The 21782-nt window shown below is 50.3% G+C and overlaps 9 protein-coding genes across 9 annotated transcripts; 8 read left to right on the top strand and 1 right to left on the bottom strand.

Moving 5' to 3' along the window:
- Nucleotides 1–1082: 1082 nt before the first annotated feature.
- On the top strand, nucleotides 1083–2549 carry PG994_012554 (uncharacterized protein; the record flags this gene model as incomplete). Its single annotated transcript, XM_066863963.1, has 2 exons — nucleotides 1083–1486; nucleotides 1616–2549. The coding sequence occupies 2 exons, from the start codon at nucleotides 1083–1085 to the stop codon at nucleotides 2547–2549; spliced, it is 1338 nt and encodes a 445-aa protein (XP_066713073.1).
- Nucleotides 2550–5899: 3350 nt separating this feature from the next.
- Nucleotides 5900–6392, top strand: PG994_012553 (uncharacterized protein; the record flags this gene model as incomplete). Its single annotated transcript, XM_066863962.1, has 2 exons — nucleotides 5900–6230; nucleotides 6262–6392. The coding sequence occupies 2 exons, from the start codon at nucleotides 5900–5902 to the stop codon at nucleotides 6390–6392; spliced, it is 462 nt and encodes a 153-aa protein (XP_066713072.1).
- A 345-nt stretch (nucleotides 6393–6737) lies between these two features.
- On the top strand, nucleotides 6738–7925 carry PG994_012552 (alpha/beta-hydrolase; the record flags this gene model as incomplete). The annotated part of the gene is made up of 1 exon (XM_066863961.1): nucleotides 6738–7925. One exon carries the CDS (start codon nucleotides 6738–6740, stop codon nucleotides 7923–7925), a length of 1188 nt encoding a protein of 395 aa, XP_066713071.1.
- A 628-nt stretch (nucleotides 7926–8553) lies between these two features.
- Nucleotides 8554–9354, top strand: PG994_012551 (uncharacterized protein; the record flags this gene model as incomplete). The annotated part of the gene is given in 3 exon segments (XM_066863960.1): nucleotides 8554–8873; nucleotides 8884–9052; nucleotides 9160–9354. 3 exon segments carry the CDS (start codon nucleotides 8554–8556, stop codon nucleotides 9352–9354), a joined length of 684 nt encoding a protein of 227 aa, XP_066713070.1.
- A 596-nt stretch (nucleotides 9355–9950) lies between these two features.
- PG994_012550 (uncharacterized protein) lies at nucleotides 9951–10832 on the top strand (the record flags this gene model as incomplete). Its single annotated transcript, XM_066863959.1, has 1 exon — nucleotides 9951–10832. One exon carries the CDS (start codon nucleotides 9951–9953, stop codon nucleotides 10830–10832), a length of 882 nt encoding a protein of 293 aa, XP_066713069.1.
- A 1065-nt stretch (nucleotides 10833–11897) lies between these two features.
- Nucleotides 11898–12353, top strand: PG994_012549 (uncharacterized protein; the record flags this gene model as incomplete). The annotated part of the gene is made up of 2 exons (XM_066863958.1): nucleotides 11898–12126; nucleotides 12226–12353. The coding sequence occupies 2 exons, from the start codon at nucleotides 11898–11900 to the stop codon at nucleotides 12351–12353; spliced, it is 357 nt and encodes a 118-aa protein (XP_066713068.1).
- A 452-nt stretch (nucleotides 12354–12805) lies between these two features.
- On the bottom strand, nucleotides 12806–13597 carry PG994_012548 (uncharacterized protein; the record flags this gene model as incomplete). The annotated part of the gene is made up of 2 exons (XM_066863957.1): nucleotides 12806–13509; nucleotides 13585–13597. The coding sequence occupies 2 exons, from the start codon at nucleotides 13595–13597 to the stop codon at nucleotides 12806–12808; spliced, it is 717 nt and encodes a 238-aa protein (XP_066713067.1).
- A 2852-nt stretch (nucleotides 13598–16449) lies between these two features.
- Nucleotides 16450–17241, top strand: PG994_012547 (uncharacterized protein; the record flags this gene model as incomplete). Its single annotated transcript, XM_066863956.1, is given in 2 exon segments — nucleotides 16450–16454; nucleotides 16473–17241. 2 exon segments carry the CDS (start codon nucleotides 16450–16452, stop codon nucleotides 17239–17241), a joined length of 774 nt encoding a protein of 257 aa, XP_066713066.1.
- Nucleotides 17242–19052: 1811 nt separating this feature from the next.
- On the top strand, nucleotides 19053–20620 carry PG994_012546 (FAD binding domain-containing protein; the record flags this gene model as incomplete). Its single annotated transcript, XM_066863955.1, has 2 exons — nucleotides 19053–19536; nucleotides 19614–20620. The coding sequence occupies 2 exons, from the start codon at nucleotides 19053–19055 to the stop codon at nucleotides 20618–20620; spliced, it is 1491 nt and encodes a 496-aa protein (XP_066713065.1).
- Nucleotides 20621–21782: the final 1162 nt, after the last annotated feature.

The raw sequence follows: 21782 nt of genomic DNA, 5'->3' as shown, positions 1-21782 counted from the left end.
TGATGAATAGTACTATCAGATACCGGGGAGGATTACAAAACAGACTTCCCAGCCCTGGAGCTGGGATAGAAGTTGCTGCTAGCTGGCAGCTGCTTACCTGGCCTCGGACTCTCGGGATTTTACTTTTGACTCGGCACATGCAGTAAGAGGCGAGACGGATTAGGTAGTCACGAGGATGAGGGGTCAGGATTGGTTCAGTTGATGGGATGGTTTGGTTTGGTTTGATAGGCTTTGTTTGTCGCGCTGTCTACTGTCCGTCTGCCTGCAAGGTATTGCTTAGGTATGTACACTCCTGGTGACTGCAGCAGAACAAACAACAGTCTGACAGTGAGTGATAGATGGTAATTGCAGGTCTTGGAAGTAATAGTAATGGTGAATGAGGATGGGTTGTTGCTTTGACCCTGTTTGGTTTGTACACAGCAAAGCCAAGCAACGGATTTAACTCCACCTTGGGCCGTGTTAGAACATGCAACGAAGAAAAAAAAAGAGAGGGCGAAGGGGGCGGGTATTGGCATTGGGTCGAGTATTGCAGTCATGGACTTGGTTACCTTACTGGAGGTGTCGGGGTTCGTCTGTCGATGATGGGATTTTATTCCAGTCCACATCCACACACATCCACCATCCACCAACCCACACATCCCTGCTTCCCAGCCGATCCGCTTATGGGCCGGGTTCCAGTTGCACGCTTCTACCTCTGCTTCTGTTTCTGCTTCTTTTGCCCAACCCACCCAATCCGCCCCCATCTTGAATATGTAAAGCCGGGCCATTCCCAATATCTGCTTCCGCCTCTCTTGCTTTCTTGACCTCTCTCTATTTCCTGCCTCGTGTTACGGTTAGCTGGACGGTATCTTTTTTCTTTTTTTTTGGCCACCCCCGAGGAACCTCTACACGACCAGTACTCCCTGCCGCTCGATCCGATAGCTCAGCATCTTCAAGCCACCACTGAGCCTCCGGCGCCCCGTTGGTTATACCATTTAGCCTGGTCGTTGGTGTTGGTCCACGATAGCAGAAGATAGCGACAGTGACCGCAACAAAACAAAACTGTGCGACCGACGAACTGTCTCGGTAACCTCTTCATCATCATGCAGTCGCCCAGTAAACTGCACTTCAAATGGCCCGTCCCTCTGGACCTCACAGCTCTCAACCCCATAAATAGCATTAGGCAAGGTCAGCGGAAACGAAGCAATTCCAAAGGAAAGGCCCGCACGCCGGGCAACGAGAGTGTGGCCGCGCTGCGGACGTCCTTCTCCATCTCGCAATCCCTCCGGACGCTGCGGAGGCACAAGTGGTGTTGGTTCGACCTGCAGCACCTCTTCCTCGCCTGCCTGTGCAGCTTTTCGCTGTTCATCATTGGTGTGCATGCACCTCTGATCAAGACCGCCGCCGCGCTGGGCTATGTCTTGCTCCTGCTCATGCCAGCGACGAGGCAGTTTTTCCTCCCGTCCTGGCCCATTTGGACGTATTTGCTATACTTCTTCTCCAGTCGGTATGTTATACCCCATCCGCCCCATTTCGGGCGATTGAAGAGCGCATGTCGGAAATCAATCCAAGCTAGCCTCAATTACGTCACCCGTGCCCACCCTGCAATCGACTGACCAGCCACCCACCCCACCAGATACATCCCGACTGAAGTTCGACCGCACATTTGGGTCAAGGTGTTGCCTGCCCTCGAGAACGTGCTGTACGGCGCCAACCTCTCCAATATCCTGTCTGCGCACACCCACCCGGTCCTCGATCTCTTCGCATGGATACCGTACGGCATTGGACACTTCGCGAACCCGCTCATTTGCTCGATCTTGATCTTCCTGTTTGCCGCGCCAAAGACACTCCCCGTCTTCGCCAAGTCGTTCGGTTGGTTGAGCATTTTCGGCGTCACCATGGCGCTGGTCTTCCCCTGCACGCCGCCCTGGTATGAGAACAAGTACGGCCTGGCCCCGGCGCACTACGGAATGCCAGGCTCGCCCGCCGGTCTCGCACGCGTCGATGCTCTCTTTGGGGTGGACATGTACACTACCAGTTTCACGACAGCCCCGGTGCCATTCGGCGCCTTCCCGAGCCTGCACGCGGCCGACGCCACCCTCGAGGCGCTCTTCATGAGCCACTGCTTCCCGAAATTCCGACCCTTCTTCATCTTCTACGTCGGCTGGCTCTGGTGGGCGACCATGTACCTGAGCCACCACTATGCCGTGGATCTTGTTGGTGGCAGCTTGGCTGCGGCCGCCATCTTCTTCACTGCGCGCACGCGCTGGCTGCCCCATCAGCAATTGGAGAAGGCGCACCGCTGGGACTATGACTTCGTCGAAGTTGGCGAGATGAAGAAGGCGGCTGACGAGGAGTACGGATACGGTCTCGGCTTGCTGGAGCGACGCGAAACCGGCGATAGCGATGAGTGGTCACTGAGCAGTGGCTCTGCCTACAGCTCCACCGTGATCGGAAGCGACTCCGGCCCAGCCTCTCCCACTGAGGACCGACGTAGCGGGGAGTCCTCGTTCTCCAGGACCACGCCGGGTTCACCGGTCAGCCAGCTCAACGGTGTTTCCATACAATGATCTTGGTTGGAACTTTCTTGACTATTCCATCGTAATAAGGCATCAGCATTTTGGATCAGCATTAAGCGCGGCGTTATTTGTTTATTTTATCTTTCATCAGTCGAGCACAATCGGCTTGGACTGGATAGATGGGAAACTCAACCCAGAATAGGGGGCTCACGTTACCGAGCTTCGAATGGCGATTGGACTACTCTGTTCGCAGCCATGAAAGGATAACGACAGTACGGCTTATAAGTCATAATCATATACGAAACCTGATTAGCATGAGATGAGTTGGCGGAAGAGAAGAGGCGGAGGGGTTGGTTGGATGGGGGATACGATACCTCTGCATATAAGGAGCTTCATCCTAGTTGGGTCCAGACTCAATCCCGTTGGACTGACCACATAAGATTATCTCGATGATAGCGTTACTACGCAAATGATACCACTACCAAATACACTACTTTTGAACATGTCTATTGAGTTTCCTTCTGAGATGTCTCTGCTGTCGTGGTTGATCATTCGTGACACCTAAGTCGTTTCGACGAGACAACATGACCGCAGAGGTGTGTCGCCGTGATGATAATGTGAATTGTTCATGGTACTTGGGTGTTGGTGTGGTGAAGTGTCTAATGTCAGGATGAAGTGCCATGCCCACGTTGTATTAGTCGGTGATTAGAAGGGCAGCCAACAGGTAGATGCGGAGGAAAGAGAAGAAGCCAAGCCCAAGAAATGACAGCATAAGTGGACTGTCACTCCCGGTGAGCGGGAATGGGTGCGTATTTATTAAAAAGCCTCGGAGCTGTCAGGGCTCGGAACATTTCTTGGCAAGGGTCCCGAAATAAGGTTTCGCGTGGGTATCGTGTGCCGGTTCTTCGGTTCTCTCGGGCTGCGCGCGCTCCGGGTAGCTACCTACCTAAGCGGCGGGCCAGGCAGCAGTAGTTACGGGAGAGAGAGGAGGGGAGATGAGGATTGTTTCGCTAGGTGATCTGTTCTTTCATTCAGTTTTTTTTGGTTTTTCGCTTCAGTTATGCTTGGTGTTCTTGGCATTGTTGAATCGGTTTGGTTGGATTCGGTTCTGGTTTTGGGGGAAGAGTACGAGGGAGGGATTTGGCGGTGATCCAGACAAGGGTGGCGGAGGAGAGTGGAGTGGGAGGAGACGAACACCCCCCCTGACAGCTGAACGATAGCGCGCAATATTCCATTTTCGTACACAAAAGCACGAGAAGTTTTGAAAGCGTAACTCAAGGAAGATGTTGCAGCGGCAGAGGAAGCAACCGTGAAAAGGAACGGTTCAAGAACTGGTCATCCTGATTCTCCCCCGTGGGTGGAGTGAGTGACGCTGTCATACACGTACCCTGTGTGCGAGGCAGGTGTGGCTGAGTACAGGAGATGATTTTTTGGGTTTATTCATAATCTAATTATCCAGTCGGTACGGTACATTAGAATATTCTCACAAGTCTGCTCAAGGAACTTCTAGGTTGACCCATCCATAACTTTGAACATTTTGGAGGCAACACGCTGTACCGTGTCCGAGTCCGGCGCCATTAGCGCGTCTCTTGAGATCCTGCCACCACATCCTCGTCGGCTGGTAGGCTGATCCGGCGGCAGTTCCAATGAGAAAGCTTCTCATCGATGCCTGCGGTGGCAGTGGTAGAGTTTGTTGCTGGGCACTTCCTGCCCCTTGCCCCCAGACCTCCTGTTGCGTCGCAGTATCTCCGCAGCCCGACGTTGGATGCGGTCGTTGTTGAATGTACCTGGTATCTTGATCCTTCACCCGCTTCCCGCTTCATGCCCAAAGACAAAAGCCGATGTTAGGGAGGCGAGCCACGATCTGTATCTTCACTGGGGGACAAATCCGTGATACGTCATATAGTTCTTACCGGAGGGTGAGTTATGGTATGGATTATCGCCAGCGGAACGCGTGTCACGAGAGGAGGCATGGGTATATCTACTGACGGGTGAGGTGAGCTGCTTAATAGGGGGTGGCGGCACAGCAAATGATGAAAGAGTTCGAGTGTCCGGAGAAGGACATCCAAGTAATTAGTTACCTCGTTGGATTTTGATATGGCGAATACGTGGTCCCGATTAGGTAAACAAATAGGTGGTCGTATTTATAAATTACAGACCCTTTGCGTGCAAAGATATGTTTATATAAGAGGACTTTCTCATATTCCCACTGCCACTTTGACAGTACCTTGCATTCAGTGCATGCCCCTTGAGGTATTTGAGAGCCTATAATTCCGTCACTTATCTATAATGGGGTGCGTCGATAAGTACTGTAGTCATCATAGAGTCCTGGTTGATCCTGAATTCTAGAATAGGGGCTAGGAGATTCAGGGGTTGGCATGACACTGCAGCTGCTAAGATATGATGGGTGTTGTGATCCGCTGATTGATTACTGCCCTGCATAGGTACTTATATAAGCAAGTCTTATATAATGACAGTCTAAATTGATTGTGATTGAGCTGAATTTTTCTTCAGACTTCTCGGAGTGACCTCCGGACCGACTCGGAATCCCCTTTGACGTCATATCCCGGGTCATCTAGGCAACGATTTCGGATGTTTGTATGCATGTATTAGCACGTACTTTAGCTCCTTTAATGCCAACCCTTTTACTTCGTCGTCTCAACTTCAACTGAACTCCTTAATCTCTCAACGACAATGACAGATGATAGACAATCATTGACATCCAGGAAGCTTGCCGCCAATTCAACGTGACATCATGCACATATCAAGTCATCTGCAACATAGCCGACCCCAATAGTCCATCGTCCCACGATGGGTTTCGCGAATTTGTCCGCCTTCCAGCCGAAATTCGTATGGAAATATGGCGCGAGGCATTGCCGTGGAATCGATCCATCATAGTGGATTTCTAGCCATCCAAGAAGGACCTAGGCCCTCGTCACACGAACAAGAACGGACTTGGGAAAGAAACCAGTGGGAGCCCGCATTGCCCGACGGTACCTGGCACTCTTATCTACAGTAGTTTTTGGGGTGTAAATCACGAGTCCAGGTTGGAAGTACTACAAATCTATCGCGTCTACATTCCCTGCCTCGCCCGGACAGGGGAGGGAACGAGCAAGGAAGCCGTCCTCTACCTAAGCCCCGAGCATGACTTTCTACATCTCAGTGATGCTAGCGGGGGTTCGACACGTGACACGCTGGTGAACTTCTTCTACGACCTGAAAGCGTACGACCCGAAAGGTGTTGGGCTCCTTAATCTTGCCGTCAATTCTCGAACTTTTGACGATTGGAAAAGGTCACAAGCATGGAGCAGGTCACTACAGGTAGAGCATATGGACCCCCCAGCGAAGGGAGTCTACCTGGAAACGTTATCGCAACTGCAGTAAGCCTTCTGCGTCACTACCATGAGCCTAGACCCGTCCCACGCGAGGGCTTTCGAGCTCATCCGTGGTGTTGGTGTCCAGTTCCGCGAGGTTTGTCCCACTACGACGACAATGAAGCCGGCCGCCTTTCCGTGGTATTATCGCGACCCCGGCGGACCCATCGACGAAGACCTACACAAGCTCCGGAAGGCCAACCGACGGAAACTCCTCGATAGCAGCGGCCAATGGGACTACATCCTCGCCAAGTGCGGTATAGTAGTCCCCCACACCAAGGGGCGATCCCTCCTCGAGATCTGGGCCGCCCGCGACCGACGCACAGGTGGGGCCGGCGTTTTGGCGCCAGAGAGCGAGGGTTGGAAAGGGTAGCTGGCGTGGCTGTCCAGGTCGGGACAGGCGGGAGCCCGCGCGGTGGCCGGCCGAGGTGGATGTGGCGTTCGGGTTCTGGCTGTTCTCCGCGGACGCGGGCGAGGGGGCGGCACTACAGTGGCCGGATTTGGGGCTGTTAATGTTCTAGCAGCAGCAATACGTAAAGTATGTATGTGCTTAAGTTGAAGCACCCTAGAGGATTGGTACGGGACTTACTGTATTACAATGAGCGCAACATGGGCATGTTTAGCGCCCGTCGAATAGGGGTCAGGCCGCTGTGGGGTCTGCACATGGGCACTGGCGTTTAGTGGCCTCCCCACCTGGAGAAGTATCTTTCTAGTGGGTCCAGTTGGTTGGTTGGCTGCATGAACAACCAACAACCGTTTCATCATTTTGCTCATTACAACCGTTCACGTTGTTCAGGCTGCGCTCACAGAATCTCAATCGTATGAGTATCTGAAGGCAAGTCTTGCCTATCGCCAGCAGGGGGACCATGTACCATCGTTTGCCTCTCAAATTGGTAGCCTGCGCCGTCGCCGCCCCGACACTGCTGTACGCCCTTTTCGTCGCCCTGCTCACCATTCCCTATCTCCAAAACCAGGTCATCTACCTCCACAGCGTCACCCAGACCGGCCCGCTCGACCTCAACGTCCCGGAGCAATGGGGCTTCCTCCGCAACCAGGTCACGCCCTTCCACCTCCGCACCCCGGACGGCGAGACTCTACACGCCTGGCACGTCCTCCCGCTGGGCCTGTACCAGCAGCACGAGGCCCGGCTGGTCCAGGAGGAGCCGGCGGCGTCGGCGCGTGCTGCTCCCGACGTCTCCCAGCGGCTGAGCTTTCAGCTGCTTAGGGACGACCCGGAGGCGCTGCTCGTGCTTCATTTCCACGGCGCGGGCGGGACGCTGGGCTCCGGGTGGCGGCCCCCGAGTTACCGCGCCATGTCCGCGGCCGCACCCGATAAGATCCACGTGGTGGCGATCGACTACCGCGGCTTCGGCACCAGCACGGGCTCGCCCTCGGAGGAGGGTCTCCTGCTAGACGCCCAGACGCTGGCCGCGTGGGCGATGAACGACGCGGGTATCCACCCCTCGCGCATCGTCTTGTTTGGACAGTCGCTCGGGACGGCCGTCTGCATCTCGCTGGCGCAGACCCTGGCGGCGGCGGCGGCGATGACCGGCGAGGAGGACAAGAAAAGTCCCGTGTTGTTCGCGGGCATCGTCCTGGTGGCGCCCTTCGCCGACGTGGCGACGCTCACGGCGACCTACCGTGTCGCGAAGACCGTGCCGCTGCTCGGCCCGGTGGCGCAGTTTCCCGGGCTACTGACCTGGCTCAATACGTACATCCAGAGTAAATGGCCCACGAAAGAACGGTTGGCTGACTTCGTGAGGGCGTGCCAGAGGATCCCTGGGGATGGTCCCAAATACGATGTGACCATGATCCACGCCCAGGATGATTACGACATCCCCTGGGTACACAGCGATGTGCTGTATTGGTATGGTGTAAACGCCTCAAGCCCGTCGGGCATGACGCTCGAAGAGCTCGAGAGGGAGAAGGTCGCTTCTCGAGTCGAGCTAGGGACGGTGGTTGGGCTGTCACTTCTCGCTCACCGTCCGGCGTCCTCGGGGAACAGATCACCAAGTACGGCCTGCATGATAGGATCATGTCGTATCCTGTGGTGAGTCGAGCAGTTCTGCGTGCCTTTGGCCCCAAAACCGTCTAGGCAAGATTTCGTGACATATGAGCTCTGAGAAGGTTTAAGTCCTTATTAATAGATACCCTTATTTTATACTTTCATCTGCGCCAGGTTTGGTGAATACTTGCTCCCTGGGCAGAGTGACAGTAGCTCACAAAACGATCGACGCCAGTGAAAATTTTCCGGCGTGGTTTGTGTTGCCGACTTCAGTTTCTAAGGCTTCATTCACATGTTCGGATTCGGAGCTCAACTGTAATCATGTCGGATCAAGGCACCAAGGGGCGGTTCCCCCTCGAAATCTGGACTCTTATATGCGAAGAGCTTGCATGTGGAATCTCCCAGGATCCCAGCCAGTACTATGCCCACCAAAGCTCCTCATCAGCCCTGAGGGCTCTATGCAGGGCGTCGAAGGGTGTTTCCATGGAGGCAGAACGCGTATTGTTCAGAACCTACGATGTTAGACGGGTTGCCACAGATAAGCAGGGAGGCACCCTCCGGAGGTATCTCTCCTTTGCGCCGTCTTAAACCGTCCGTACCTACTGTCGTACGTGCAAGAGGCATCTCTGAGTAACCAGCTCGACTTCGACATAGAAGATCCCAAAGATGTCGCAGAGATGTACCGGGGCCTCGCCGTGCGTCTTGGATTCGATCTCGCCGCCTTCCCCCTGATAGCAGACGACTGCTCGGGTGATAGCGAATACAGAGCGACACGGGGTAATAGCAAGAGGTGGCAGCAGGTGAAAACCAATGCCTTTCTGCTGCTAGCCATACCTCTTCTCCACAACCTCAAGGTCCTCTCCATCACCGTGTCGGGGGTTTCGTCTGTATGGGACTGGCTTGGATACCCGAGCCCGACGGGCGGTGGGCGCTGTGGCGCCTTTCGAGTCCATTGTGGATTTGACGCTGGAGTGGGAATACCCCCCACCGTACTACTGTGAGCTCAGTGACTTCGACTCCTTGCTGGTGCTGACTCCTAGCATTACGACGTTGCGTCTGCGGCGGTGCGGTTTCAGGGGATACAACGGATGGCGCCTGGATTGGTCGGGCTCCTGGTTTCCCCAAAACGTCAAGGTGCTCGAGATCGACCGTAGCGATTTCGACCTCGCGGGGATGGTGTGCTTGCTGGTATGCTGTCCGCGCCTTGAACGCTTCGTGTACCGATCGCGGGAGCTGGGCCGTACCGCCACTATTACGAACTTACGAAGAAGCAAATGGTCCAGTCCCTTGTATATGCACAAGCAACGCTCAGGGATGTCGTCCTGCAATTTAACCTACCGCGCCCGCCTATGGAAGTCGGCGAACAGGTGACGCTGGCCGATTTTGCTGGCTTCCCTGTCCTCGAAAGGCTCTGTGTTGATGGGTTGACTACTATCGTTTCTTCTAAGGACGGCGACGATGACCAATGCACGCTTTGAGAGGTGGCATGCCCGAAAGAGTGTGCGCTAGATGAGATTGCTGGAATATGAATGTAAAAAGATCCATGATACCTCATTTCGGGTGGTAGGTCAAGGCTAGGCAGCAGAGGGCATGGTATCGGGAAGGGAAGGACGAAGTACTTACGAGCATTCAATACAATTAATACACAAACTACAAATAAACCAAACGTGAGTTGATAGTGAAATTATTATTAATGGGCAATGAAACAATCTGAAAAGCAGAACGCAAACAAGCAGTAAAGCACAAAACTTTCACTTGCACATCATGTCATAGGGCTTTCACTTCACCACCACAATCATTTTGCTATCGTTGCCACCAGACCTAGACGAGAAGATTGCGTGAAGACAATTTCAATCACAGTGATCGCTGCGTACTTAACTGTTCACCTCATGTGTCACAGCGTAGTGCAACAACAATGCAGTCGTTACATGACAGCATCATCGTACCAAAGGTACACGATACGGTTTCACGTCGCACCCCGTCTGACATCACCTCTCTGCCAACTTCTCGAGGGACAATCAGGGCAGCAAAGAAGATATCGCCATACCTCCACAATCAAACAGAGGAAGGCAAAATGGCGACAGATCCCGAAAAAGACCAAGCAGCTAGTAGTAGTTCCCAACCCCATCACCATCGCTCCTCACATCGCTCCCACCGTTCGAGTAGCCAACAAAACCAACGCCCAACTTCGCCACCATTATCACGAGTGTCGGCTTCAGCTCAACGAGCAGGAGGCGGCACCTCTCGCAAGCAACAACAGACAAAGCGATCATCGTCCTCATCGCCAGCAGCAGTACCCGTGCCTCCATCATCTTCTCGCCATGTCTCACCTCCACGGCACACTTCACGCCGCAGCATCCCTGCTATAAAAATTCAGCAACCGACCACTCAGCCCCGCAGCGACTCGCCATCGTCATCAACGCGTCATCGCAGCAGTGATAGTGGCCGTCGCCGCAGGCCCCGTCGCCATCACCGTCGCAGCAGGAGTAATAGTAGGGCAGCGAGACCCGACAGCCCTAGAGCAGCAGCAAATATACCTGCCCCGGCAGCAGCAGCAGAACAGTCCCGCGATAATAACAAGAACAATAACGCATCGCCCTTCCACTCGGGCCTCCAAGAGATCCTCCAAGGCGTCTTCGGCCACGGCGCCGCGGGCCCCACCGAGGCCGAGATGAAGAAGCTGGCCGACGAGCTGGGCGACCTGGTCGAGGGCGCGCTGTTGGACCGACTTGTGGCGGAGCTCCGCGCAGGTTTGCTGGAGAAGCTGCTCATCGAGTATCTGGAGGGGCTGGTCGCGGGCGTGGTGACCAAAGGGTTTGAGCGGGGAAAAAGCAAGATGAAAGGCGAGAAACATGATGACAAAGATACCGGCGGCGGTGCGTCAGACTGGAAGAAGACTGCGCTGAAGCGGGCCTTCAAGGTGCTGCTGGAGCGGTTCACTAATAAGTCGGCTTGAGGAGCAGGCTAGGTTGGATGCAGGGCTTTGCAGAGTGGAATAGGGGTATGACTCCTCCGTATCAGAAAGAGAGAGAGAGATTGACTAGCAAGTATAAATCCGATCTTCCAATTTTTGCTGACGAGAAGGGATTCGTTGGGTGGGATATTTCCGTTCTTGCGGCGTTGTTTCACGGGATTTCACCGAATGGAATCCAAAAACCCGGTTGGCGCTTTCCTTCCACAAAGACATCACGGCATTCCATGGCCTCCCCCAAACTTCCGACCGGAATGCGGAGCGATCAAATCCGACCAAGTGGCGATTTGCGCCTTTAATAAGTATCAACAGTGTTTGGTGGTGGTGTACCGTATGGTTCCAGGGCCCGTATGTCGGGAATGGTGCTCCTGAATTCGTGAAACCTGCCCGGTGCTGCGAGCCATCGGCTTAGCCCTTTGGTGATGCTCGACATGGTCACATATCTTGAATCAGTAGACACCCAACGAAAAAGAAGTGGTGTTTGGTATCCTTGAGGGCTTTTGGCGTTGAACGACTGCCCATGCAAAACATTCCTTGGGCCAAATGATATCTGGAGAGAAAAAGATCACCGCGGTCTATGTTTTCTTGCCTGGGAGGACAACACTACCTAAATCCGGGAGATCACCAACGTGACACACACACAGAGCATGATCTCGAGATCCAATAATGTCACCAGTCCACTGGGAGTTGGCTGGAAAGTGGTCAATGTTCTCTTTTCCACGTATAAATACCTCATCCAAATCTCTCTTCAAGGATTTTATAAACAGCTAGATTGCAAGTTTATAACATTCACATTTCTTGCCACAGTTCATCACTTGCTGCGTTCCCCCCCCCCCGATTCATACTTATTGCAGCTGCTCATCATCCATATAACCATGGCAGACCCCCAACCACCACCACAACCGCCACTTATTACCACAACTACCACCAAAACCACATCCACAACATTTTGATGAGTCCGAGTGCAAAAAGATAGAATATATCAACGCATGTGCTGCTGCACTCGATGACGCACTATGCAGGGACCCGCCCCCCGACGTGAAATTCCCGATGACGTTCCTGGTGAAGGTCGGCGAAACCCATATGAAGAACGGAGACCCGGTAGGGCCGGATCAAGGGATAGGGATCCACGTCCTCCTCTGGGTCAGGCAGGAAGCTGAGGGCGCTTCGTTCCAAGCAGAGATGGCACAGCTGAGCGATGACTTTAAACGGCCTGGCAAAGTCCTGAAGGAAGACGGAAGGGAGGAGACAGACGGATTCGATGCCTTTATCCAGATCAGTAAGTGTGGCCATAGCTGCTTGTTAACCTCTTCATCACACCCAATTTCTCAGATTCGGCTACCTGGATACCCGCGCTGATACTCTATCGGGCCATAAGTCAACACCGACGAACCTCCGTCCTACACGATTGATCGTGTGGCGCCGGGTACTAGAGTGACTACCACCACTGGCACCCACGAATACGTAGCATATATTCCCGAGGGAGGTCCAGGAGGAGCGAATTAAGGATCTGGAACAACAATGGCTTTTTGCCTGCTGTTTTAGTATAAGGGGTTTCTTTTATCATGGAATACTACAAGGGCATTCAACATGCCCCTAATTAGTATCCATACATCTTCGTAAAGTAATTTCTCTTGAGACGCCGGCTGACATGCTCGCTCATTATCCATCTTTCATAATTAATTATATGGGCTGCAATTTGATGAATCCTAAGTGCGTGTTAGTTTTACTCCTTTATAACTTGAAAGATACCATCTCTCTGCACACATAGAGGTCTCTCCCCCTTTTGTTGTAATGCCTTCTTGCTACAGCGACAGCTAGTCATGTTCAGTCCCAGCGAGACTTTCCCGCCATTGCCGCTCGACCCGCAAATCACTGTATCCATGAGTATTCGCGGCCGGTTGGGGCAGGGCAAGGTAATCCTCATCCTCAATAGCTTGTCGCGTGTCCTCCGTGATCTAGGGGCTGGTCAGCAGGATCTTGAAGACGGCGCCCCTTTCCCTGGTCAGGTCGAGCAGGGTCCGAAGCACGTAGGCCGTGTCCTGCAGCAGCTCCTCCGCCAGGTCCTCGTAGAAGTTGACGCCATCGATCACGCAGAACACGCAGTCTGTGCTCTGGACCTGGCGCACGAGCTGCCTGAAGACGCAGCAGAACGCCTCGATGTCCCCGCCGTCCATACGGTAGGCCAGCTCGTGGTCGATGAAGCTGAGGTCGAAGCGCTGCTGCTCCAAAAGTTGGGCGAGCAGGCTCATGATCATCAGCCGGACGCCGCCGAGGTCGTTATACGGATGGCAGCCGCAGAAGAACGCGAGGGACTTGAACTGGTCCACGTCGCGTAGGTTCCGTACCATTAGGGCGCAGAAGAACGAAATTGGTGAGATGGGCTGGGGTTCCGAGTTGCCATGGATCAAAAGCTCCTTGGACTCCGCTTGAACCAGCCACTCTCTGAGCTGCGGCGACTTCATGATCTGCTCGGTGCGGTCATGACCTCTGGAAATGATGAGCTCGCGTTGGAATACGATGTAGTCCATATCAGCGGTTTCTATACCCGTCGAGTCGAGGAAGTCGAGAATATCTTGCTGCGTAACAACATTTGGAACCTGTGTAGGAATTGGATCCGATGTTATGGAACGGTAGAATAGTCTCTTCCACTTCTTCTCGGCTATTAATGGTCAGAACTGCCCGGTAAGTGAAACAGGTCAGCTCTTACCATTCTTGATTGTTTAGTTTAATGAACCTGGCGTGAACATATTCGTCCGTTATCCAGAATATAAAGCTATTGTGCTCTTTCCATGACGAAACTCGTCAAAAGTCAGGTAGCCTGATTTGACCCCAAAGATAAGCGGCACACCCTCCTGCAGCCTGCTGTAGGTAGATAACTGGGCGTGAGATGCTTATTGGAATACACATGCCTTTTCGACCCAGCTTCAACGCCACGGTATCACAGCAGAAACATAGGACTTGGCAGCTTACCCTTATTCTAGTCTTGACACCATCCAGCAGGCTCAATTCCCGCCTGCTCACGCTCCCAAGTTTATTACCTACATTCCTTTCACAAGTCGGTCATTAGAGGTTGCTTTAAATAAAGAGATCTTATTTAATATTATTATATGTTTAAAAGTATTAGGTTATTATATAAGTTTATTTTTTAATTAAGTAGTTTATTAATTAATAGCTTTATTTATAATAAATTTAATAGGTTTTTTATTTAAACTACCGGTTTTTATATAATAACTTAAGTTAAAACGTGTTCGTAAATTATTAATTTTTATTTTATTTTAATAATTAATTATTATATAATAATTAATTATTATAAGTTAATTAATTTTCGTTTATACGGTTATTTATAAACCGTTTATTAATTAAGCTAGCTAACGGTGCTACGGTCACCTTATATAATAGCGACTCTTAAATTTAAATAGCCCTTAATAGCACCACATATAAATTAGTATATAAACTAGTCAGCTTTTAATTTATAATTAATTAAATAATACTATCGTTTTTCTTTTCTTTTCTTTTTTTCAATAGGCTATAAACTTAACGAGTTAATACTATAACGCGTAATTTAAAATATTATAAATAGCTCGTTAATAAAACAAGCCGCCGAAAAGTATAATATCTTTAAAACAACTCTAAAAGTCCGAATTTACGGCCGTAAGACTATAAAATAACGAAATAAGTCCTTCTAAGCCTTAAAAACAGCGGAAGAGTTTTAGATCGTGACTTAATACCTTACGTAATATAATCTAAGCTGCTTACCGGCGTACGTTATTTTCCGGATATTCGCTTAATAAATTTTTTAAGCTAACGAGATTAATATAATACTCGGTAAGTATTAAGTTTAAAGATTTATTACTTGTTATTTATTTATTAGTATTACTTTTTTTAAAAGGATAAATTTCTTAAAGCTTAACGTAACTTCCGTAAAAAAAATTATCGAGTTTTTCGAGCGGCTTAATAATCCTATTTTAAAATTAATCCTTTCGAAGTTTCGGTTTAACGTCGACGAGATCGGTAACTAGCTCGGCTATAGAACGAATATAATAATTATTAAACCTATTAAAATAAAAAGAATATTAATTATAAAGTCCTTTAATTAAGAATAGGTTTTTACGGTCGAATATAATAACACTTTAAGCCGAGCCTTACCTCCTTTTATTATATTTAAGGGTTAATAGGTCTAGTAATAATAATTTCCGGAGGAAGAGGACTCGCTAACGGATATTATAGAGGATTAGGTTTTTACGGCATCCCCTAAAGGCTAGACTAACAAAGAGCTAGCCCTAGTGTAGCTAAATAAGGTCTTTATCCTTTATATAAAGCCTAAAAACGAGGACTAGTGGCGGCTCATCGTTTTAAATAGCCACGTTAGCCACGTAAGCGAGGACTTTATTATAACGTATTTAAAGTATAAAATATAGCTTCTCTTCTTTCCGGTATACTCGTCGCACCTATTATAACCCTTAGATTTTAATCTTTTTAATATATTAAAGGATATTTATTATTAAAAAGTAACCTTATATTATATAGAGCTTAATAATATAAATATAAATAAAAAGGATTTCTTTCGATATTATAAACTAATTAAAAAGTTTACCTTTCGGCCGTAACTAGTATATTCCCCTCGCGATATTAATAAGCCCTTTAATAGCCGAAATCGGAGAATAAAAAACTAAGTAGAGGCAGGACTATTTAAGCCTCCCCTCGACTTTTCGAAATTCTCTTTTATAGCGTTATTAATACCTACGATTAGCCGCTAAATTAAAAAGTTAGTAGATACGCTTAGTAATAATAATACTATTTTTAATAGCGCGACGCGCCGGGTTTTGTTCCGGAAGTTCTAAAAGAGTCTAAATATTTTAATCGGCTAGATCGGCTAATTAGAGCACGAGAAGTTACTTTTAAAAGGTAATCTAAAAAAAGAGGTAAAAAGAGGAAAGAGTAATATTTAACCTTAATTAAAAGTTTACGCGTATACGAGATGATATAGTAATTAAAAAAGAGATAAATAGCGTTATATTAAAACCCTAGGCTGTTACTCTTTTATCGTCGGCGTCGGAAGCCGTTATAATTAAATTTAACTCTAAATTTAAGATTAAAAGTATTATCAAAACGTTTTAAGACTAAAACGATGTTTTTATAATTTTATATTCATTTTTAATCAAATTATTCGTATTATTATTATATAATATTATTATTAGTTTTTAAGGTCGCCGTTGCATAAGGTGACCGTAGCACCGTTAACTAGCTTAAAGCTAAAATTATTAATAATATTAATCCGATATTCTTTTCGATTATTGAAGAGCTAGATTAATAATAATTAAAGGATTTTATAATAAGTAAGGCTAAAAAAAGGGCTACTAATTAGTTACGATTAGGCGATCTAGATTAGTATTATATATAATCGGTTTAAAACATTAAAAAACATCACGAGATACGAACCTACCAACCACCAACCAACCAACGCCCTTCTGATAAACCGTTTTACCAACCAACCAGCGGTACGCTGGTTGGTTGGTTGGTTGAACGGCAACACTGTTACCCTCCATTGACCCGAAAGGCGACATTACAAATATTTGAGAGGAACTGGGACAGAATCAAGATGCGGTAGGAGAAGAACAACAGAAATGTCGAAATCAAAGTGGCCGAGCTTAAAGATTTCGCCGGTGACTACTTTGACAGTAACAAAGAGGGGCGGTGGAATGGCCGCCAGATCCGCAACGCCTTCCAGTCGGCCCTCGCCCTGGCCGAGCTGGACGCGTTGGGGACGGACAGTGGTCTCTTGTTGGACGACATTACGGACCATGACCACACTGTGGTGCTGGGTCGGAAGAACTTTGAGACCGTCGCGAACGCCTACAGGGGGTTTGTGGACTACCTGAAGCAAGTCTACGGCGTCAACTTTGGCCGCCGGGCCCGCGAGAACCTCTGGCGCTATGACGCGTTTGGCATGCCCAAGGTGCCGAACGCGCTCACCACGCGACTCAGGGTGGCCGATTCAGGGCCGCCGAGGGGACCCCCGGGGTGCCGCAGCCACAAACAGGGTACGGGTACAGAGAGCCACAACAGCCGTTCTCGTATTACCAGCCGCAGCAGCCGCCGGCATCGCAGCAGTACTACCCTGAGCGTTATGAACCGCCGGATCAGAGACCACGGTATATGCCGGCGCAAGGACCGTATCCTGCAGCAGCAACACCACCAGATCGGTTCGTGCCGACATCAGACCCGTACGCGAGAGGAGGCGAAGGAAGGTATGCGGCCGGGCCAGAGCGGTTTCCGCAAGAGCCGGGGCAGTCGTACCGCCGCAGCGCGCCGAGGGAGTCTGGATTTCCCGGCAGGGAGGCTGACGACCCAAGATGATTGCTTCTTACACTTACTGCAGACACTCGTTTAATTTGGATAGGGTTCCCATTTCCTTTCACATTTGACCTGTTTTCTTTTCAGTCCAACCCTTTTATGTCTACTTTGTTTCCACTAGTGTATTTAGTTCTCCTAGCCAGTAGTCTCATATCAAATCCAACCCCAGTTGTACTTCAAAGATGGAGTCTACCGAGCCATTGCCTAGAAGAAGCCGGTTTCTATAATGAATAGCTTGACCCCAATCCACCGAAGCTACGACAGGGCCCACGGCGCCGATGGTAGTCGACTCGGCCGACGTGTGCGGTTCGTAAAATTTGAAACCGATTTAAACTTTGTGAGAAAGTGTAGATAATGCGAGCAGCTATATATAGTCTCTTATATGAGTTGTATCCTCGTCGGCGATCCCACCAAACGAGTCATGCACCTGGGCATCGGGAGTTAATACCGGTAGGAACTGCCCATGATTGCGGAGTAGCAATCACTTCAATTGTTAATCCCACTGTATGAAATGGTAGTCTATAAATGATCAATTAATCGAGAATAATGCTTCCTTCTTCTCAACAGGCTGGGTGTCATGCAGACTGATTGGTGTGGTTTCTTCCAAGATTTCGTCCGCCGTGCCTGCGTGCATATCCTGGTGCAAGTGGTATCGGCTGCAACGGCTGTGCGAATCTGTGGAAAGTTCCTTGGCAAACAAGGCAAGGGACAAGCTGCGAGCTGTGTCTGCGAGAAGCTGGCCTTTTGTTTCCGTCTTGTTTTCTTGTCGCATTTTCGGCACGGCCTGGAGAGATTAAGGCTCCAGAAGCGCTGCAACGGTCGCGTTGTCAGGGCAGTGAGGGACGAGAGAGGCACGGGGAGTCGGAAGGAAATGGAATGCCATGCCCGAGGCAAAGCAACTCACAGTACAGAAGATCGGAGTATCAATTGGGAATGCAACTCACTGGTCGAGATGCAGCTAAAACGAAAGTGAGCTGTCGAAAGGAAGAACAGTTCCCCCTCGCTGCAATGGGAAAACCAAGCCGATGCATACCACCCCCCCAGAACCTAAGACCTGGCCAGTGGATCTTACGGCCCTGGCGGCAGCCCAATTGCGGGCCCGGCGGGGCGGGCTTCGATCCGCATGGAGGCTTTTGAGGCTTTGAATTGCAGGGGTCCGCATCGCCCACTTTCGTTTTTTGCCCGGCCGAGCTTCCTAAGCGAACATCCACTGCGACTCTGACCGCAGTGTCTATCAAGCTATTCATGATCCTGCGGTGACCCTGACCCCCCTCTCTCACCTGTTTGCTTTCTGAGACCGAGATCCGGGAGGGCCGAGGCAAAGAGGAGGCACTTGGGAAAGAACCCGAATGCGAATTAGGAAGGTAAAGTCGCCAAGGACAGTCAGTTGCTCTCCATGTGATAGAACTTTTGTAGAAGGCAGGCACCCCTGTGCTTGCAATTTCTGACATCTGGGGCTGGCTGGGGAATTGGCATGTTTTTGCACCAATTTTATAGCATGGGCTTTTCCCGGCGTCACATCCAGAATGGGTATGTGACGGAGCCAAGGTGGCCCTCGAGGAGGATTCCGCAAGACACCAAACCCCTTCATATACACTGCGTAAATGCGCCTCGTTAGCCCAGCACCCCTTTGTCTCTCCTCTCTCGCGCGCTGTCCGCTTATAATACCTGTCGCGGGGTCTCGATCGTAGTTTCCCTACGACTACCGTCTTCCCCAGACTGATCAGTATATATATATATCCGTCGACCCAGATCTCTACAGATCTGCTGTATCGGCTGTCGTTCCTTTCCTATCCCTCTGCTCTTCAGCCTTCCCACCTCTTCCCTTCTTCTTCTTCCCCCACCACCATGGCTTCCAAGGTCCTGCTGGGTCTGTTCGCCGCGGCGCTCGCCCTCGCCGCCAACACGTGCGACACAGTGAAGGACACGACCAACATCCAGGTCAACGAGCGCTTCTCCATCGACTACACCAACGAGCAGCAGGAGTACTGGTCCGCGGCCTGCACCAACGCGCTCAAGCCCTCGTGCATCCTCTTCCCCAAGAGCCCGAGCGAGGTCCAGGCCCTCGTCTCCATCCTGCGCGACAATAACGAGACCTTCGCTATCAAGTCGGGCGGCCACAACCCCAACAACTACTTCGCCAGCGTCGACGGGGGCCCGCTCATCTCCACCAAGCACCTCGACGAGGTTATCTTCGACAAGGCGAGCGAGACGGTGCGCGTCGGGCCCGGCAACCGCTGGGATGACGTCGCCAAGAAGCTCGACGGGACCGGTTACTCCGCCGTCGGCGGGCGTATCGGCAATGTCGGTGTTGGTGGTTATCTCCTCGGAGGTGAGTCCAAGTTTTAATTTACTTATTTTTGTCGTCCCTAAGCCGAGGGCCATGTTTGCTAACTGCACGTGACGTAGGTGGTCTCAGCTTCATGAGCACCGAGTACGGGTGGGCCGCCAACAGCGTGGTCGCGTACGAGCTGGTCCTGGCCAACTCAACCATGATCACGGTCACGGCCGAGAGCCACCCGGACATCCACAAGGCGCTGCAGGGGAGCGGCAACGCCTTCGGCATCGTAACGGCATACACCCTCAAGGCCTACCCGCAGGGCGACGTCTGGGGCGGCCACTACACCTTCGCCGCGACCGAGGAGAACAATAAGAAGCTGCTCGCAGCCGTCCGCGACTTTACCGAGTACTACCCGGACGAGAAGGCCGCCATCATCCTGACGGCCGAGACCACCGTCGGCGGCCTGCTCGACATCTGGATCCTGTTCGTCTACTACAACGGGCCCGAGCCCCCGGCGGGGACCTTCAGCAACTTCACCGACGTCGGCCCTCTGCTCAAGAGCGTCAAGACGCAGAGCTACGCGGACCTCCTGACCGGCAACAACTGGGCCGTCCTGCGCGGCAGCGTCTACACCATCGGCACCGAGACGACGCCGCTGCCGAGCAAGGAGGACGGCGCCGAGATCATGGGCTCGTACCTGGACTCGTGGCGCAACGTGAGCTCGGGGGTGCTGCCGGTGACGGGCCTGGTCGCGAGCGTGGCGTTCCAGCCAATGCCGAAGCGGCTCGCGGCCAAGGCGCGGGCCCAGGGCGGCGACCTGCTGGACTTGGACGACGGCGTCGACCGCATCATCTTCGAGTACGACTACAGCTTCTGGATCCCGTCCGACTTCGACAAGGTCGACCAGGCCATGCAGGACACGTACAACGGCCTCGCGGGCCGCGTCCGCGACTTCCAGGGCCAGGGCAAGCTGCCTGCCGACGCCTACCTGCCTATCTTCATGAACGACGGCTACTTCCGCCAGGACTACTTCGGCCGCCTCCGGCCCGAGAACGCCGCGCTGGCTCGGCGCGTGCGTGAAGAGCTGGATCCCCAGGGGTTGTGGGTGAGCCGGACCGGCGGGTTCAAGATGTGAAGCAGGGAATGGAGAGGAGAAGAGAGTTTAACCTGAAATCACACTACCTACATATCTACCTGAGTACATAGTAGAGACTCTAAATAATACCTAGTCGTAATCGCTCGTAATTGCATCTTGTTGGAGCATGCAACTTGAATGCGTTCACTTTGAATTTGAATATATCCGTATGCTGCTGCATGTCTTACGGGACGGCCCGCTGAGGTTTATTTGTCCCAATTGTATCGTCTCTTGTCGGTAATAGTAGGTTGACTCCACGTCCGAGCCTATAGATGGAGCATGTAACTCAGTCTGATGTTTAAAGTGACTGCATTTGAACGTACCGCGTATCAGTCAGACACTTCCTCTATATCAGTTGCTTGGCCAGTTATGACTTGCTCGCCTAACCGATTAAGTCCCCTATACTAACTGTATATCTATGGCAAACGGTTTGGTGGAATCGTTGTGGCACACTTTTGCCACATATTAGATTGTATCACTTACAATAACATACTTAACTATTAAATACTGTTAAATAGGCTTTCTAATACGTACGTACGCTGCGTAGGGGTTGAAACGGTGCTTATATTCTATCTGTCTCCTTTATCTATTAACTAGCGGGAAGCCGCCAGCGCTTACCTTCTCGTACGAGGGGCTAATAATCCGTGCGTTACACATACATAACGCCCCTTTTAAGAGGTGTTAAAAGTTTTTAAAGTAGCTATTTTAATATTAGCAGTTTTTCTTTTTAAAAAGAAAATCCTCCCTCCTTCTTTTTTATTCTTTACTTTTCGCTTACTTATTATATAAGCGAAGCTTTTTAATATACGCTTTTATTTATATAATTAATTTATTTATTAAAATAAATTATTTAAAAACTTTATTTAAAAATTTCTTTATAAAAGCGTCCACCGGGTTATCCCGTTCGTTTATTTAATAAATCTCTATTATTTCTTTTTTTTTATATAATTCATAAAATAATATAATATTAATTATTAATCGTTTTTTATTTATTATATTAAGCTTTATTAAATATTTATATAAAAACTTCGAGTTTATATAAAAAATTATTAAAATTTCTTAAAATTTTAAACTTTATATAATTTTTTTAAATATTATATTTAATATAATACCGTTATTAATATTAAAAATTATTCTATATAATTTATTAATAAATACGTTT

The sequence above is a fragment of the Apiospora phragmitis genome, assembly GCF_038363925.1.
Source record: "Apiospora phragmitis strain CBS 135458 chromosome Unknown utg000010l:1.0-9815664.0:1.0-9183399.0, whole genome shotgun sequence".
Lineage (NCBI taxonomy): Eukaryota > Fungi > Ascomycota > Sordariomycetes > Amphisphaeriales > Apiosporaceae > Apiospora > Apiospora phragmitis.
Note: the sequence above shows the minus strand (reverse complement) of the source record. Positions and strands in the feature narration are given on the sequence as shown.